General features: G+C 34.3%; 1 protein-coding gene across 2 annotated transcripts in view; it reads left to right on the top strand.

Moving 5' to 3' along the window:
- The window catches only part of LOC150095588 (2-hydroxyacyl-CoA lyase 2-like), a 248277-nt gene that overhangs the window by 208363 nt on the left and 19138 nt on the right, over positions 1–20776 (top strand). For both annotated transcript variants that reach the window (XM_090410082.1, XM_090410081.1), the window contains exons 13-14: positions 587–724; positions 9026–9200. In XM_090410082.1, coding sequence (XP_090266208.1) covers positions 587–724; positions 9026–9200 — 313 coding nt within the window. The remainder of the gene's footprint in view (positions 1–586; positions 725–9025; positions 9201–20776) is intronic.

Genomic DNA, 20776 nt, shown 5'->3' with positions numbered 1-20776 from the left:
TGTATGGCAGCAGGATTCGGCCCCTTGCCACACCTCTGGGAAAAGTCAAAAATGGTTGTCTGAAAATTTCTACGACTTCACCAGTCCAAATGTTTGGCCTCCAAACTCCCCAGACCTTAACCCCATGGATTATTTTGTATGGGGCGCAGTTGAAAAAGACACCAATCGCACTTCCAGTAATACAAAAGCCCAGTTAATGGATAAAATTAAAACAGTTTTTGCGGCCCTTCCCAGGGAGACTGTAGCATCAGCTTGTTCGAGGTTCCGAAGCAGAATTGAAGCTGTGATCGATGCTAATGGTGGTTATTTTGAGTAAATCTTGTTGATAGTATTGTAATCAACTCTGCCTGTAATGTTTTTTTGTCAATTCATTAAATTTAATAGATACAAAGAAGATTTTCTTTTTCCTTACGAAACTGTCAAATTTATCCCGAACACCCTGTATATGTATATATATGTATATATATGTAGAAGAAATCGATTCATCTCTGATGAGTTTGTAGAAGTAATAATTTTGAATAACATGAAGAGGATATCAGCTTTCATAGTATAAAGTTGTATATATAATTTTTTTTTCCATTCCTAGTGAAATGTCTGAGCATTTACCAGAGAATCACCTAAATTCTCTTAAGATATTATATGAACTAGAGACAGCACTAGGAGATAATGTCATTATGGTTGCTGATGGTGGAGATTTCATTGGTAGTGCAGCATATATCATGAGGTGAGAATGATTCATCTTATTTCTATTTCCTGTAGTATTTTGTAATTAAAGAAAACATCAGTGCTGTTAATGTGTTAGCTTATTAATGTTATATTATTTGTATTAGCCTGGCAATGAATGATTATTACTAGTTTATCTTGAGCACGATTTTAAATACATGAAGATGAAACATTCATTTTTATGTATAATAAGTTGCAAAATCTTTGCCAGCATTATTTTAGTTGATATAAACTCAGAAGGCAGCTTGCAGCAATATCATGGAATGAGGAATTGGATGGGAAGGACATCAATGCCTGCTTGGTCGCTATTCAAAAAGTGTATTCAAATGGTCAGGAGATTAAATAAGGTAGATATAAAATGGATGACTGAAGAGATGAAGTGTGCAGTCTGGATTGTGGAGATAATCATTTGCATGAGTAGTACAAAGAGCAAGCAAGAAAGGTGACTTGCATAGTATGAGTAGCAAAAGTATAATATGAGCAGCATGATAAATTTAGTTTAATCCTTTATCCTAGCGAGAGCAAACAAAGTTTATGCCTGAAAATATCTTTAGGACTGAATATAGCGTTGTACTAACTTACCTGGGTAAGTAGTACAACACCAGGCAACTCGGAGCAAAGGTGGGGCAAGCTACCAACACTCCTATCCCAGTATCTCCCATAATGCAAAACACATCTCCTTGTGGATATGTATACTGTTATGCATTAAGGGATTGGCCACTACCCAGACTAGTTTTGACCTTTATTGAGGTCTCTTCAGTGGGAGCCAGGCCCAGAGTTGGAGATACCAGGCAGAAGCAGTAGCAAGGTCATCTTTACCTATAGGAGATGCCAAAAGGTTTGCCACCTTCAATAAACTTTCAATATGAGCAGCAGTTAGTAAATGAGACTAAAAGAAATCCTAGGAGTTTTTTTTCAATATGTGGCTAGGAAGAATGATTATGGGAGGATCTTTAACACTGAGGAGGATATAGTATAGGTGTTTAACCTTCCAACCGGCTAGGACTATAGACATCCAGCTAAATCTGGATCCAATTCAGACCACCTGTTGTGAAAGAACATGGATAAGAAGTGCAATTTGGCCGTCATGTCCTTTAGAAGGTGTGATAATCTCTCACACTGAAGAGAATACTTAATCTGATTATATCATGTTCATACCTGTGTCTCAGTTGCCTATATATAACAAGAAATGCATTTCCTTGTTCTATGCTGAGAAACTGGATCTTACTTATATTGGATAAGTAAGATCCAGTTTCAAAATCTGCAAGGGCTGGATGTTGATAGTGCATGGGAAGTGGTTGAGGAGTGTTTGTAGGAGGCAATGGCTGACTTAAAGTCCGAATAGTAAATCAAGTAAGGGTTAAATGGATGAATAACACCATTAAGATTGAGCTGCAAAAAAAGAAACAACTGTGGAGGGAATTTAAGGAGAAAGGTGACCGGCAGGCAGATGAACGGTATAAAGCGCAGGTCAGAAGGGTAACGAGTGTGGTAAGAAAAGCAAAAGCGGATTATGAATGAAAATTAGCCATGCAGGCTAAAGAGAATCCCAAACAGTTTTTTCGATATGTTGCAAGTAAAAGAAAAAAAATGTATACGACAGAATGATTTTAAAGAATGCCAATGGTAGGGAGGTAACCAAATCAGTTGATATAGTGGAATTACTGAGTGAGCACTTTGCAAGAGTATATCATCCAGGTGGTGACATTGCAGGAATTAAGGAACCAACAGTTATACGGGAATGGTGGCGAATGAAGTGGAGGCGAATAGTCTATTACAAAACCTCAATGTCAATACATCTGTGGAATTGGATGGTATACCAGCTCATGTCGTACGTGAAGTGGCTAAAGAATTATCAGTGCCCTTGACCATTTTGTTTAATTTGAGTCTCGGGTCTGGGTTAGTCCTGAGGGAGGGAAATAGTTCCACTGCACAAAGGAGGTTCCAAGACTGCTGTTGTAAATTACCGACCGATCAGCATATCAAGAATCGTTGTCAAGGTCTTGGAGAATATAGTCGAGGAGAATACACGAATGGATAGATGAAAATGGGATACTGTATGGGGGACAGCATGGTTTTGTGAAGGGACAAACAGGTTATTGTTCCTCTGTATCGAGCTTTGATAAGACCCCACCTAGACTACTGTGCCCAAATTTGGGCACAGTAGTATAGGTGGGGTCTTATCAAAATATGTATTGTAAAGTGTTATTACCCTTATCCAGTTTCTTCTTGATGGGAAGGAGGTGGAGAGCATCCAAAGACGAGTGACCAAGTGATAGTAGGTCTATGGAATGAATCTTGTGAGAACAGGTTGAAGATTTGTGGGTTGCAGAAATTGGTTGATAGGTGGTAAAGGGGTGATATGATTGAGACATTCAGATTACTGAAGGGTTTCTATAAGATTAATTCAGAAGATATTTTTGAGAATAGGACTGGTGGTGAGAGGACTAGAGGTCATCCGTGGAAGCTGGGCAAGAGTGTTAGAGCTAGGTTTTTTACTTGGAGAGTGGTGAATGAGTGGAATAAGCTGCCAGAGTCTGTTGTGGATGCCATGACTGTAAATGAGTTCAAGGCAAAGTATAATAGATACTGTGTGAATGTTGAATAGTTGTTCTTGACATGATATTAGGGCCTCCCTCGATGAGTCTAAGGACTCCTTGGAGTTGCCCCTACTACTACTGATAATAATGGTTATTATTATTATTTGAAATATTATTTTAAAAAAAAAACGATTGCCGACTTTCCAGTTTATTTTTATTTTTGTTCAAAATCATATTTCGAAAAATACTTCACAGATTTCCTGAAGAACGCGCTTGGGCGATTTTGCTTTATTGAGAATAACATGAAATTCTTTGATCATATCACTAAATTTTTTTCTTTACATCATAATCTACTGTTCTTTGCACTTTCAACTTCTTGGTTTCCCTGTATAATTGGATTACAAAATGAAATTAACGGTTATGGTTTAAATTGATTGTATATATTTTCTGCTAGTTTAGATATTATGCTCCAATTCTAAATTAAGCAATAGTTTTGCTTATTCAAAATATGTATATACACATGCATCAAATGTGAAATTTAATTTTCATATTTTTAGAATAGAATTGAACTTATTTCACCTTTTGATAGTTTAATTCCCCAACTCCTGCTGCATCACTATCACACACTCAAAAACTGTTATAAAACATGCAGTTTTTATTTAATTCTTTATTTTTCTCTAGCAATTGTTCCACATAACTTTAATTTTTCGATACAGAAACTAGGTGGTAATTATTAGCAAATTACAAATCAGAAAAAATATATATTATTTCCTGATTATTATAAATCAGGCCAATATTGAACATTCTAATCTGCCACCACTTAATAAAAAAAAGCAGCGACCCTTTGCAGTTGGCTACCCAAGCTTAGTTGTCTCAATCAGGAAAATGATTGAGTAGACTAAGGCCGTGTTTTGTTTTTGTTTGGAACTATGGCAGAAGCAACTATATTGTGTGTTTATTTTCCAATGCTTTGCCTGTTTGTTGAAAAACGTGACTCCCTGGCAGGGAAAAAACATCATCTCGGTATGCGACTGTATAACTTTCAGCTGAAAAGACCTCATGAAGGTTCTTATAATACTACATCAATTTCAAATCCAGGTTTTCTAACTGAAGAAAATTGTTGCAATCTCCAGATATCTGCTTTAGAGGCATATACTATGGACGACATCTAATACCTGGGAAACCCATGTTCGCTGGTTGATTTGTTTGTTTTGCATGGGAAAGAACCTTAATTTCTAAAACAGAATGAAACTGGGATAATTTTTCTATTGTTTCAGAAACCTAACGATGACAGTTTTCACAGAGCAAAGTTTTTCCGGATGAGCTATGAAAGTCTCAAAAAACAAGAAATATGGCTACTTTCAGAATATAGAACAAAGAAAATAGCATTATTATTAGTAGTAATAATATTTTACAAAATGTGGGATAAAGGGACTTTAATGTACGTATCAATTTATATCAGAAAACGTATTGTATTATCAAAATGTAAACTCAATTCTATAATAATAATAAGAATAGTTATGCAACAATAATGTAATATTCTATTATTCTCATTCACTCAGGAAGAACGAGGTTAATTAAAATGAGGTTAATTACTGTTATTACCAAATTTTTATTTCTAATAGGAAAGAAAGAAAAACAGTCTATTAGAACATACAATTTTCTGAATACCTACAGAGTAATCGTCAACAGAATATGCTCATGTTATCTCATAATACTCAAATTCTGTTTTCCATGAAATATCAATTTTTATCAATTGGGAAAACATGATACATTGAAATATAAACTATTTCACCAATAAATAAATAAATAATAAAATACAATATATAAATAATAACGTGAGCATTTTCACCTTGCCAACACGCAGCAGTGATGTGCTGTTTGTTGGCAAGGTGAAAATGTTAACCAAACTTCTTGTGTGGGAGATATACAAGTTTTGTAATAAAAATTTCTGCTACAAGGAAGTTCGACAGAATCAACAATATTATTGTCTTATATCTTTTACTTGTAAGAGAAAAGCAGTAAAATGTCACTCTTATAATTATATCAGATGTTATAATGGTAAAAATAGTAAGAAAAAATCATTTGCACTTTCTTTTCAAAACAAAGAAAGAACATTGTAAATTCACCTAATGAAAAAGAAAATACTACATATTTTTCTTCTGTTATCTGATTTTTTTCTTGTAGTAGAAATCACTGCATATAACATGGGAGAATGCAAGAGGGCAAAAATCTGTAAATTGATTACATATAACTAATAGAGAAATCATGTCAGAAAAAATTATTTATGTAAGAGTTCTAATATCAGCAGATATAACATTTTCTTCTAGTTTAATGTGGCATTGTTGAAGTAGCTAAACCTTTGCTACTATTTTACACTAAAATAAATGGGCATGTTCCCCAAGTGATTTACATTTGTAACAGTTGTCTTGCGAACGATTTATAAAATAAATTCTCTGAAATATCTGCTTGAATGAATAAGTCTATAACCCCCCCCCCCAAAAAAAAAGATTATGTAATGCATATGCTCATTTTCTTTTAAAATAATTCAAATCCTCTTTTTCAAAATAAATGTATCAAATAATTTATAATTTTCAATAATAAAAGTGAAACTGATCATTATAAATTAAGAAATTATTTTGGCATAAATAATATATCAGTATGTAAAGTGCCTCAAGCTGTAGTGCTAATCAACAAGACATTCTTGATGTATTCTGCACTACAGCTTGAAGCACTTTAATGGAAAAGTGTTCCCCCTTTTCTTTCTCAATAGCAATGAGAATAATCTAAGCTTTTAGGTTTTCCTCCAGCTAAGAGGATTATTATTAAGTATTTCTAAGACTTAGATTATTTCAGAAATAGCAACCAGCAGCAGTACAAGTAGTAATATTTAGATTTTTTAAGAAAACAAAACAAAAATAATACTAAACTTTCTTTTGTGTGCTATGCATATAAACAGTTTTACATGGTGAAAATACAGAATAGTGTTTCTAAAATTTCAAATAATTTCAGCAGACAGTAGAGCAGTTGATTTTAGATTGCAAAGAAATAGCACAAAATGAGAAGCTTCACAGTACAACAATCTTATTGCCTTATTTCTTTTGTCAAAACAGTAAAATGAAGTAATAGATTTTGAATACTGTCTGGAAAAGCTTTTGAACCTGTAGAAATTTAGAGTAGTTACGTAAATGTGTTCCATGAGAGGATAAGGGGGGGGGAAGCATTAGAAAATCTTCAAAATGAGAATAAATTTTGAATCACTCCATAATATATCTTTCATACTATGTTTCCAACATATCTACAGTGGTTACATACTGGATACTATCGTAATGTGCATCCTACAAAAAAAAAAAGATGAAGGCAAAGAGTCCCTGCTAAAATATCATTGAATATAAATTTTTGATACTAAAAAGACTCGCAATCGGAAACTGAGTAAAGCAATTTAACATCATTTGTTATTCATAAAAAAAATTGTTTCTAAAACTGAAATGTGATAATCCATATAATGGTATTTTGTTAGGAAAGAAAGCAAAGGGTCATTTATTTCAATAAATGTTAAATATTTGACATATTTAAATATAAATATGTCAAATATTTATATTTAAAAATATAAATATTTGACATATTTTCATGCAAACAAACATTTGAAAAGCTGCAAAAAAAAAAAATGCTTCTGTAAATCAATATCAGTAAAGTGAAGAAACATAAAGTTGCCTTGTTCCGTTGCATTGATTTGAAGAATAAAAGACAGCAAATTTACTATTATTAAATAAATTCATTGCAGAGTTTTTTTTATTAAATTACTTTCGCATATGCAAAATCGTTTCAATTGTGAAGCAAAAAAAAGGTCGAATATCTTAGGACAGTGAAGGAAATTCCAAGTAACACAGTACTCTTAAAGACAGGTGACACAAAGGTCGCTAACCAGTTAATCCACTAATGGCTCTAAAATAGCCGTAAAAGGATTAATGGCGGAGGGAGGTAATGGCATGATAAAAGGTAGAATGCCAATGAAGTTTTGATCCATGAAAAAAAGCTTGGGTGGTCTGGCTATTTCATCCACCTCGGCTGGTTGGGGGGGGGGGGGTAATGAGCATTTCATTAAAGTATTCCATCCTTGTGATTGTAACATAATGCAGAACTTGAGCAGTGGAATGGCAAAGGAACCAATCATGGTGAGTGAGCAGGAGGTGTATGAGAAATTCAGTTAACTTGATGTCAACAAGGTCATAGGGCTTGATGGTATATCACTGTGTCTTAAAGAAATGTTCCAGAGAGTTAACAGTTTTAACTTACATTTTTAATGAATCTTAGATTAACCAAGTTCCAAAGGAATGGAAAGATGGCAAAATTGTTCTGCTTCATAAGGTGGATGATAAGACTAAGGCTTTGTTGGCTTGAATTATTGGCCAATAATTCAAGGTGTTGGAGAAGTTAGTGAGGACAAGGATTCAGAATGGGTTGACAGTAGCAGAAGTCTTTTTAATAGATAGCATGGGTTTACTTGGAAGACTGTGTTTTAGCAATCTGTTTACTTATTATAACAAAGTGACAAATACATTGGACAAGGGGGATTCATATACAGTAGTATATTTAGATTTTGCGAAGGCTTTCGATAGATTGCCACATAACAAACAAGTAGTTAAATTCGAACAGATGGCAGTTGGATAGTAGATTGGTGCATTGCATTAGAGATTGGCTATCTGATAGGTATCAGCAGAATGTGTATGGGGGAGTGATATCTGAGAAGAAGAAAGTCACTAGTGGCTTCTTCAGATGATGAAAGTTGAGGAGAGTTAAGAGAAGTAGAGCAGATGTTGTATCTTTGCAAGAGGACCTAAATAGACTCTGAATTGGGCAAGCGTGTGGTGATGTCAGTTTAATGTAGCAAAATATAGGATTGGTGGGGATATTTTAGAGGAGGGAAGAGATGAAAAATCTAAAGGAGGATGGCAGAAAGGATTTTGAAATTTCATTCCAATTTTGCTAAAATTGTGAGGACAACTTTAGCAAATTATGGGAATGATGTAGAGAACACTGATGTGTAAAAGTAAGGATGTTTTGAATCCATAGTACAATGCTTTGATCAGGCTACATATGGATTACTATGCACAGATTTGGTCCCCTGGTTTTCAAAGGGATGATGAGATGTTGAAGAGGATTCAGAAACAATTGAATAAGTTGGTCTCTGAAATGCAGAATGAGGACAGAATGAAAATGTATATTACAGAGCCTTGTGGATAGAATGAAGAGGTGAGACATGTAAGTTGGCAAAGGGTAATTACCAGATTAACGTGGAGGAGATTTTTCATTGAATATCTGGAAATGGGGAGAATGAGAGGCCATCCTTGTAAGCTGTATAAAACTGTGTGAGCAAGGGGATGAGATTAGATTTTTTTCATTGAGAGTCGTGGGTGATTGGAATGCATTCCCTGAGAGTGTGGTGAGTGCAGGAATAGTGAATGCATTTAATTCAAGGTATGATGAGCTGTGCATGTGAGATTGGGATCTCCTGCGATGAGTCTTGAATCCACGAGGATCTGTTAATAATAATAATATTTGCATGCCATGGGATAGTCACACTTTATTGAAAAATTAATTCATTATAACTAAGTAAAATTAAGATTGTTTACAACATTTCAAAAGATATTTGCAACTATATATTAGCTAATTTAAGTGTGTATGGTGCCCCCTTTCATATTTTCAACTGTTCACTAGTAGCTGTTTTAAGTAACGGTATAATACATTCCACATTTTTACAGGCCAAGAGGACCTCTAATGTGGCTTGATCCTGGTCCATTTGGAACATTAGGTGTAGGGGGTGGATTTGCCCTTGGTGCAAAGCTGTGTAGACCAGAATGTGATGTTGTCATCCTATATGGTGATGGTGCATTAGGTTTCAGTATTGCAGAATTTGACACATATACTCGACTAAAGGTATTGTGAGTTTTTGATTAATTAAGACCTTTTAAATGTAACTTTATATATGTAATTTCATTTATAAAATCCATACAAGCTAAATTAGTACAATAACTCTGTTTCTCCATCTTTCAGCATCATTAATTATTCATTCAATATGGTTATAGCCTGCAGCAGCATTCAGTGGCAGTGGACTTTAGCTGTGATGGTTTATTGGGCTGCAACAAGAAACTATACTCTTAATATTCCATCAAATGAACTACAAACATTTTCTAGGATTAAGACTAGTTCTTGACTGTGGTATGGCAGATTTATTGATATTTCAAAACATATTTTTCAATGAATATCTTTTGTTTAAACAGGTTTTTAATGTAAGAGGCATATGGAATATATGTTTTTGGTCTTGTGGTCAAGTCTTGTGGCTGTTTTCTGTGTCAGTAGGAAAGAAAGTTTTACAAGCATAGAATGAAATAATCACTTATACAACAATGAATATGTGTTAAGTTGTAAATCAGCTGAGTTTAATATTGGTCTTTGTTTTAAAAAAATTGCAGTAATATGGTGAATTTAAAAAAATTATTTTGCACCACAAGAAAAGTGTTACAGTAATTTCTGTTTAAACAGGTTTATGGAAATAGCATAGTTGCTTTTTAACCTCCCTACTGGCTGAGGTGGATGAAATAATTAGACCACCTTAGCATTTTTCATGGATCAAAACATCAGTGGAATTCTACCTTTTATCACATAGTTACCCTCTTCTGCCGTTAATACCTTAATAGCAATTGTAGTGCCATTAGCAGATCAATCATAATGGGGTGACTTTTGTGTCACCTGACTTGAAGTCTACTGTGATACTTGGAGTATTCTTTACTGTCCTCCTATATTTAAACTTTTTCTGCAAAATTTGCCTCTTTAAAAATCTTCTTCTTCTTCCTATCATGGAAACAGGCCATGTGGCCTGTTCCGGTCTCATGCCATCTCTTTCTTGGTCTTCCGATTCTTCTTTTTCCACTTATTTTGTATCTGTATAATATTTTTGGTAGTCTGCTGTTGTCCATTCGATTTAAATGTTCTAGCCATTTTTGTTTATACTGTCTTATGTAGTAATTAATTGGTTTGATTTTTAGGGATTGTAAGATTTCTTCATTTGTTTTGTGGTCCCACTTGGTATATCCCGCTGTTTTTCTGAGGAACTTCATTTCTGTGTTTGAATTCGTTTTTCATCTTTCCTTTTCATGGTCCATGTTTCGCTTCCGTATAGTAGAGTTGGTTTTGACAAGACATTATATAGTCTGATTCTAGTGTGTTTTTGTACCAGGGATGGCTTAAATATACTATTTATTATGCCATTTACTTTGACAAAGTTTGATATTTTAGTGTCTATGTCTTTTTCTTCTTCGTATGATAGATCACATCCCAAGTATCTGAAAGTGTTTACTTGTTCTAGTATTTTATTGTCTATCACTATTTTACTTCTTATTGGGTTTTCTCCTTTGAATGCCATTATTTTTGTCTTTTCTTTGGATATTGTCATATTATATTGCTTTGAGATATCATTTAATGATTTTAATGATCTTTGTAAGTCATCTTCTGATGTAGCTAATACTATTTGATCATCTGCAAATAGTAGTGTATCTATCTTCATTTGCGGGGTCATTTGTATACCAAATGGGTTATGCTGTTTCCAGATTGTTAATATTTCATTTATATATATATTGAAAAGCAGAGGTGAGAGGGTACATCCTTGTCGTACTCCTCTTGATATATCTTTCCATTCTGAGGTGTGTTCTAATTTAACTGCTATTTTATTTCCTGTATATATTTCTTGAATAGATTGTAAAAGTTGGTTTGGTATGTTTAAATCGGTTAATATTTTAAACAATTTTTGTCGACTAATTTTGTCAAACGCTTTTTCATAATCAATAAACGCCACATGTGTTTCTTTTTGAAATTCTCTTCTCTTTTCTATTAATAATTTTAAAGTAAAAATTGGATCTATGCAGGATCGGCCTTTTCGGAAGCCATTTTGTTCTTCTAGTAATTTGTTTTCTACAATGCTGCTACTGTGAAAATAATCAATCCTGAAATAACCACAGATAAGCCTATGCAATGAGTTTATTTAGTAGCAGTAAATTTTTACTGTTTTCTATTCTTCAAATGAGTGCAGTGGAACAAAACAATTTATTGAAATAAATATGAACTTTTATTTTCTTTCCTTTCAAAATAGCATTATATGGATCTTCATTATTTCAGTTTTATGAAAGAGTTTTTTCATTTTTATGAACAACAAATGATGTTATATTGCATTATTTGCTTTCAAATTGTAAGACTTCTTTTTAATATCAAAGGTTTATATATGATATTTCAGCGGGAAATACTTTTCCTTTTATTTAAAATTGTAACAGATTATTATTATTTATTTATTTTTTTTAGATGCACATTCTATAATATCCTGTGCTTAGCCACTATAGATATGATGAAAAAATATTATTATTATTATTTTTGCAGTCTCCATGGAGTCAGCAGACTCATCATGGGAGTTTCATTCAACTGACAACATATTTATCATACTGAATCTTAAAATCCTCAACACTTGTTGCGTTAACAACACATTCTGGTAATGCGTTCCATTCACTGACAGTTCTCCATGTAAAAAAATCTACTCCTCACACCCCTCTTCATCACACTTCTACATAACTTCCAGGGATGATCTCTGGTTTTTCTTCTCTTACCTTCTACTCTTTTTATAATCCCATCTGGATTTATCCGATAAAAATCCTCTCACTAACTTAAATGTCTATCATACACCTCTTTTCCTCCTATCTGCATTTCTTCAATCCCTCTTTCCATAGCCAGCAATTCCAAAGTCCTGATATTGTCTTAGTCCCTCATCTCTGAACCCTCTGTTTTCATATCACACTGAAAACCAGGTGACCAAATTTGAATGCAATAGTCCAAGTGTGGTCTGACCAGTGCTTTATATAGTGGCACAACCACTTCCTTATCCCTACATGTTAGAGTACTTCTTACCATAGCAGCACTACACCCTCTGTCCAAAAAGAAACCGAACTTTTCGAAAATAGAAGAAACTAGTGGTGCCACCTGTTGTATCTTTTTGCTGTTGAAAGTGGCAAACCTTCATTAGTGTGTCAATTGTTTATGACATTTGTTTCATTAGAAGCTAAGTTATAGTGCCAAAAGTGACAGTGTGTTTCGGCAAACAGTCAGAAAATGAGTTTCAAACAGAGAGCTGCGATTGACTTTTGTGTTAAACTTGGTAAAAGTTTTACCGAAACGCATCAAATGCTTCAAAAAGCATATGGTGATGAATGCTTATCCCATACTCAAGTTTACGAGTGGCTTAAGCGATTTCAAAGTGGTTGTGAAATGCTTGAGGACGACGAAAAACTGGACTAAGCAAAGTTAACATCCAAAAATCACATGATTTCATCAAAGAAAACCAAAATCGTCCTTAAGATTGATTGAAGATGAATTGGAGATTCCAAAATCAACTGTGCACAACATTTTGACCGAGAGTTTGGGCCTTCGTAAATTGAATTTTGCGACTTGTTCCCCACAATTTGACTGACGACCAAAAATGTATCGAATTGAACACTGCAAGGATCTCATTAAAACCGCTCGTATATATGATGTTGTATGCATTGTTATTATTTATAAACACAAGCAAAATTTAATTTTTTCATTTTTTCTTTGGGGTACTGCAGTGTCGCAGTGCTTATGTACAAGCCACCACTGGTTAAAAACTTAGCTTACTTTCACTGTTGAGAAAGATGAGAGAGAACAGTAGCACAGAATACATCAACAATGTCTTGTTTCAGTTGTTGATTAGCAGACATCCTAAACAGATATATACTGATATTTCTTTTACAGGCTGATACAGTATTTATGTTATAATAATTTCTTAATTTATAATAATTGGAGTTTCACTTTTATTATCAAAAAAAGTAAATTATTAAATGCAGTTATCTTGAGAAAAAAAATTTTTTTTTTCTTTTGAAGTGCATGTTATTATTATGTTGAACCCTTAACAATATAATAATGTAATAACAATCAAATTAATATTGTTTTGAATCCTTAACAACATTAATTATTGTTATTATGATTCAGGCCTCCATGAAGTGAAGACTCATCTTGGGAGGCCCATCCTAGAAAACACAGTCTATCACACCACTCCTTGAACTCATTGACCATTTGTGCCCTCACCACTCTATCAGGCAATGCATTCTATGGTTCAACTACCTTCCATATAAAGAAACCTCTCCTCGTCCTCTTGCTCACAACTTCCAGGGATGCCCCCCCCCCTTGTCCTCACTCCTTCCACCTGTTCCACTCAAAGAAAGATTCCTCCTGTGTCAGCTTTGCAACTACCTCTCAACAGTTTAAAAGTCTCAATCATATCACCTATCCTTCTATTTACCAAACTCTGCAGTCCACATTCTCTCTGCCTATCCTCATAACTATCATCTGATATCATCTTTGTTATCCACCTCTGCATTCTTTCCATGGTTAATTTATCCCCTAAGAATTCCCTAAAATCTACATGTTAGCACAAGAAAAAAGTATATTTAATATAATGCCAGATATTTCAGTGGGGTGCTTAAGGGTCAAAGCTAGATAACTGAGAGGAGACCCCTCCACATTGCCTTTAAAGGAATGTGGAGAACTGACCAGGGCTTCTGACTTAATGTCCAATCTTCATCTTCTTGTGGTGCACCCTGTTCGGTATTTACCTGGATACTGAACGAACAAGGATAGGCTGACAATTTGGGATGTAGCCGACCAAATTGTATTCTTATTGGCTTAAACCAAAATACAAAACGATGACACAACATGACAAAATTTCATGCTGGCTGGGGCGTTGCCTGGTTAAACAAGGTCCCCATTGTTTTTGGCAAAAACAATGGGAGCCTTGTTTTTGAAAACAACAGCAGAAAGTCAGCTACTGGAAAAAACACTGAGGAATTAGATAAGTACCAGATCGACATAATAGGGGTGACTGAAACAAAAAAGACAAAAACTGGTGAGATCTTTCTGAGCAATAAATACAAAAAGTTATGTTCTGGCAATGACAATCAAGGACTAGAAGGAGTAGCCATAGTATTCAACACTAAATACGAGGCTAATCTTCTTGAATGGCAAGCAGTCTCAAGTAGAGTGATATGGGCAAATATCAGAATGGGAAACTGGACAATAAGACTTATTTGTGCCTATGGTCCCACAGAAGGCTCTACTAAGGTAGAAGTGGAAGAATATTTTGAGGTTCTAGAGCAGGGGTAGGGGAACTTTCTTACCTATTACTCCAAAATATATTTATTTACGCTGACGTTACCCCCTTGATTTGAAAGGGAGAAAATCATAGATTATTTAAATTCAAAAGGTTTATTGAATCTATTTGTATGGAGAATACAATTATAAATATAAAAAGTATGAAATAAATGTGATAAAATAAATTAATATCCTCATTATGAAACAAAAGGATTTCTTTGAAAACTTTTTCACTTCAGGTTTTGGAGAAATGATGTTTCATTTTTGACATAATAACATCAAAATTGGGGCATTTTGATGTCAGAGCAATTTGGATACTGTGTCCGGGGTCCAATCAATTTCTCTGCTTTGTTTTCATGTTCATTAGAGTGAAAAATCCTTGTTTGCAAAGGTAGGTTGTTGCAAAAGCAGCATCTTTTTGACTGCCTCCTCATGTGCAATTTTGAAAGCCTTTGCAGTTATTAACATCCAAAAATATGACAGATCTGCTTTGTTTTCAAATTCAATATGTGCTTCATTATTGGATCGAAGTTCAAGAAGTGCCTCTTCCAACCCTTGAGGCTCTTCTGGTACATCAGCAATTTCACATTTAAAGGGATCTACAACCCAACTGACAGTATATGAATCAAGATCTGGAAAGTAATCAGAGAACTGCTGTGAGTTTGGTAAGATGCCTTATAACTGTATCCTTGATGTCATCAAAATTAATATTTTCACAATCTTCCAAAAACAAAGCTAACTTTGAAAAGGCAGCTATCTTGTTTTCTTCTGCTATCTGTCTCCAATATAAAAGCTTTGAACCAAATGCTGAAATCTTTTCTCTGGCTGAAATTATATTGATGTTTTTTCCTTGCAATTCTTTGTTCAATGCATTCGCATACTCAAAAATATCAGCTAAATATGCTAGATGTGCAACCCATGAGGAGTTTGTAAACTTACCTGCGAGAACATGCTTTTGATCAACCATAAAAATTTCAAGTTCAGTTTTGAGAGCCCACACTCAGTTCAGAACATTTCCACATGAGAGCCACCTCACTTCTGTATGATAAAGTAGGTCTGTATATTCAGCCTCACCATCTTTACATAATTCACGAAATAGTCGCGTGTTTAGTGCATGTCCTTCGACAACCTTGATAACATTATACATGATGGCTTCCAGTGCAGGTTCCAAATGTTTCACAAGCAGTGCCTGGCAATGGACCATACAGTGGTTAACTTCAATTTTTGGATTATTTTCTCCTTCCAAAGCTGAAAAACCACTTACGTGACCCAACATAGCTGGAGCTCCATCAACAGACACAGCAATGCAGTCTTCCCACTTTAAATTAACGTTATTAAAGTATTCATTAACTTTATTGAAGACATCAATTCCATGAGATTACAACTCGCAACACTTCCTCTTCAGTTGCATGTAAACCTTTGTAGCGAACATACACCATCAGCTGTGAATTACTACTGACATCTGTAGTTTCATCAAGCTGAATAGCAAAGCATTTACTCTCTTTTATTGAAGAAATAACTTGTTCCCTCACATTTTCTGCTAAAATAGAAATTCTTTCTTTCACAACTTTTACAGACAAGGGCACTGAATTTAGTTTCATGGCTGTTTACTGACCACACATAATCTCTGCCATTTTCAAAGCTGCTGGTTTAACCAATTCCTCACCAATAGTATATGGTTTCTTGTTTTGGGCAATCAACCAGACAACTTCAAAGCTAGCCTTTTGATGCTGAACGTTGATCGAATGTATCTCTCAAGTTACTGTCCAGTCTTTGTCTTTTGACAGACATTTCCAAATTTACAAAGTATTCACGCGGTTTGAAAGACAGATGTGGGTGCAAATTATCCAAGTGTTTCTTCAATTGACTTTTTTTGAAAGATTCTGCAGTCAGTACTTTCAAACAGACAACACACTGTGGTTTCATTATTCCTTTGTCTTCTATTTGTGTAAACCCATAATTGAGGAACTCTTCCTGGTATATTCTTTTTCTAGTTGATGTCATCTGAAGGGTAAAAAATATTCAGTGATTGAATTTAAGTTTTTTAAAGTTCATTTAAATTCACAATAATTTAATTGGTAAACGTGGCACTAAGACATGTCCTCAAGATGAAGGCAGTATTTAATTTTTTTTTGACCATCGAAAATTAATTGAGCAAGGAGAAAATATATTAATCAAATTATCGAACTAACATAAAACTAAAATATAGTTAATAAATGAAAATCTTACACTTAAAATAGAACTATTGAAATAAATTAAATAACTACTTAAATCGACTTAAAGCAAAAACACGTGTCAAAAAATAAGGTTAAGGTGGGTAATAGACAACTGACAAATAACATCTGTTTAGCCACTTGACAACACCTTAGCAACCAAATTGTTTGGAGTTCAACTTGGTGACGTCTCCTAAACACGTATATTACATTGGCCAGATGCAGTGTTGCCAGAAGAAAAATTTCTGTCGTAACAAGGAACATGCTTTTTATATAATTTTATTTATGTCTATTGAGTCCTCATTACCCCGAAGAATTTCATTTTTACCCCACTTGGGGTAATTTACCCTCTTTCGCCTACCCCTGCTCTAGAGAAAACTATTGACACAATGAAAAAGGAAAAGTTGGTCCTTGTTGGGGATCTAAATAGCAGAGTAGGAAATGATTGTGAGACATACAAAAATATTTTGGGAAAATTTGGAGAAAAGAGCAAAGCTAATAATAATGGCAAATATCTGTTGGATTTCTGCTCAGGACATGAACTGGTTATTACCAACACCATGTTCCAACATAAAAATGTGCACAAATTCACATGGAGAGAAGAGGCAAGGAATAAGAAAAATCTCATTGACTATGTTATTGTTAATAGTGATGTTTTCTCCCTGGTGCAGGACATCAGAGTGTACAGAGGATTTGAAATTGGAAGTGATCACTATTTAGTCTTGAGCAGGATAAAATTGAATTTCATATTGAAAAGAATAGCATGTAAGAAAGTTTTAAAGCGAATAAAAGTTGAGCAGTTCTCAGATGTGGACTGTAGACTAAAATACAAAAAGATTATTGAAGATAAAATGAAAGAGTTTGAGAAAAGGAACCAAACCTTGGAGATTCAGTGGCAAACCTTGAAGAAAACCCTGATTGATTTAGCCAGAGAGGCATGTGGTGAGGTTGTCTGCAAGGATAGAAAAATCAGACCTCCATGGTGGACACAGGAAGTAAAAGGGGCAGTGAAGGAAAAGAAGAAAACATATCAAAAATTCCTGGCAAATAAGTCAGCTTGTGCTCTTAGAGAATAATATAGAGACAAATGTAAGAAGGCTAAACACTGTGTAAAACTAGCTAAACAAAAGTCATTGGAGGACTTTGGCAAGAACATAGAAAATAAATATAATGAAGATGGCAAAATAACAAAATGAGATGATAAAGGTGACATGAAAACTGGATAAAAAGATATCCTTGAAGTATAGAGTAATTACTTTGAAAAATTGCTAAATGAAGCAAGCAGTGATAGCACACTGGTAAAAAACACTCCACAGGCATAGTCAGGAATACATATCCATACTTGAAGTAGAAAAAGCCATCAAAGGCTTGAAATGTGAAAGGCAGCAGGAGTAGATGATATTCTACCAGAAATACTTAAGTATGGTGGTAAAAAAGTCTTAAAGTGGCTGCACTGCATAGTTCAGAAGGAGAGGACAGAGGGACGAATTCCCAATGATTGGAGTAGAGCTCTCATAGTACCCATACATAAAAAGAGAAATAAAACTTAATGTGAGAATTACAGAGGTATTTCCCTACTGAGTGTTCCTGGTAAGATTTATGCTAGTATACTTGAGAAATGGTTGAGAAGAGTTGTGGAGGAAAAGCTTTGTGAAGAACAGGCTGGATTCAGGCCAAATAGAGGCTGTCAAGATCAGATCTTCATTTTACGGCAAATAGTTGAGGAATCATGGGAATATAACAAAGATCTGTATTTAAGTTTTGTTGATCTGGAAAAGGCATATCACAAGGTGCCAAGTGAGAGAGAGAAGCTATTCAATACGCTGCAGTTATATGGTGTCAACAGGGCATTATATTAAGCAATACTTAGTCTTTATTTGAGTTATAAATCAGTATTTAGGATTGAAGGAGGTACAGAAAGATGGTTTAATGTTAAATCTGGTGTGAGACAAAGATGTACATTATCCCCTCTGTTATTCATTATCTATACGGATCATATTATGAAGGAAAGTGGTATTAAACCTGATATCAAAATTGGAGATGTTAATGTCAGCTCTCTTTGCTTTATGCAGACGATGTTATACTTCTAAATAAATCTGCTACAAGTCTGCAAGATTCCCAGACTAAATTGAATAACTGTTGTAATAGATATGGTATGAAGGTCAGCAATAAAAAGACAAAGACAATGAAAATAGGTAGAATTGTTGAAAATGTCAACTGTGTTTTGAACGGAGAACCTGTAGAACAAGTAAAACATTTCAGCTACTTAGGCATGATTTTTACTGAAGATGGTAAATTAAATATGGAAATATACAACAGAATCAACAAAGCTGGTATGGTAGGAAGTCAATTGAATAAATTCATATGGAATAAGAGAAAAATTAGCTGTATACAAGACAGTGTTTAAACCATTTTTAACTTATGGATCTGAGAGCTGGGTCAGAAGTAAAACACCTGACCAAACACTAGAGACTGCAGATATGAGAATCCTGAGAAATATTAGAGGCGTGACAGATGGCATCAATGGCAATATCATATTAAAAATGAGGATATTAGTAAAGAATTTGACATTGTCAGCATCCAGGAATGTGTTAGCAGTGCTAATCTCAGGTGGTATGGTCACTTAAACAGAATGGGCGAGGAAAGATTAGCAAAACAAGAATTCTCTGCCAGGTTGGTAGGAAAACGACCCAGAGGAAGACCAAAAAAAAAATGGATTGATAAGGTACAAAATACCTTGACAAGTAACAGACTGATTTGGAGAAAAATTATAGATAGGAAGTTAGTAATGATGTAAATTTTTCATGTAGTACTATCATATCCTGTACACTCCTTGAGGGTACATGACAGGAATTTGATGATGATGATGATATTTCAGTTTGAAAATAACAAACTATCATCATTATCTAGACAGAAAACAATTTTTACAAAGTAACATGCAAACAATTAATCGTTCAAAATTAGAACGAGCCAAAAGATGTTATATTGTTAATCAATATATCATTTCACTGAAGAAAGGCAAACATAAGAGTGCAGAATAGTTACATGTATAAATTTACAATGTCATATAAAAAAATTAATTTATAAAATCATACTAAAGATATTGTTAGACAGATGTAGTATCTAGGTCTTCATTTAAAAAAAAAAGTGTTATTCGAATCAAACTTTCCCATATTTTTGACATTGATAGGCAGTCATTATGATTTAGGTTAGGGTGGTGAAGTAAGGCCTTGGCACTCTCTTTGAACAGGCGTTTGAATTTATGCCAACATTTATGTAGAAGGCAAGTTTTGGACCAGAGAATGTTGTGGTTTGTCTCTATTTCATGTTGTGACAATCCAGACTTATTGTTGTGAAGAATATAAGATTGATGTTGTATTCTTTTTTCTATAGAGCGTGCAGTTTGTCCAAAGTAAGAAAGATGGCAGTCACATGGAACTTAGTATACACCAGAAAGAGACATAGTTGAGTGTTTATCTTTAGATGAGGAGAAATAAGTGGATATTTTATTAATAGGAATATATGATCTAACAGCTACTTATTTTTTTTAAAATTCTTGAAATTGGTTCTGAAATTCCGTAGATAGATGGGATTGGAACTCAACGTACTCGTTCTTTGTTGCCTTGCTTTGGTTATAGGAGTTGAACAGATGTTGTGTAGTCCTTTTGGAGAAACGATTTAATCTTATGTATTGTTTGATAGAAAGTTCTTTCTGTAAGTGGTGGAGAGTTGAACAATTAGTTCTAGCTTGTCGAATTAAACATTTGATGATTCCTGTCTTTTGAGAAGGATGACGTGCAGATTGTATGCGAATGTAACATTCAGTAAAAGTAGGTTTTTCTGTAGACTAATATTGTTAAATTACCAGATAGTGAGCGGGTGAAAAGGATGTCTAAAAAGGATAATTTGTTGGCTTTTTCAATTTTCATGGTGAATTTGATACGAGGATGTAGAGCAGTGGTTCTTAACAGGTGTTCCACAAACTGCTTACAAGTGTTCCGCTGGTGAAAGATGTCACATGACACAGTTCTGAGTGCAATTGGCTACTCTGAATAAAAATTGTCGAGGGAATTATTTCTGTTATAACAGAACAAT

Source organism: Typopeltis vanoorti, chromosome 20 (assembly GCF_054136105.1).
Source record: "Typopeltis vanoorti isolate ZY-2024b chromosome 20, IOZ_Tvanoo_1.0, whole genome shotgun sequence".
In the NCBI taxonomy this organism is placed as follows: domain Eukaryota; kingdom Metazoa; phylum Arthropoda; class Arachnida; order Uropygi; family Thelyphonidae; genus Typopeltis; species Typopeltis vanoorti.
The sequence above is the reverse complement of the archived record's forward strand: the minus strand, read 5'-3'. Positions and strand labels throughout refer to the sequence as shown.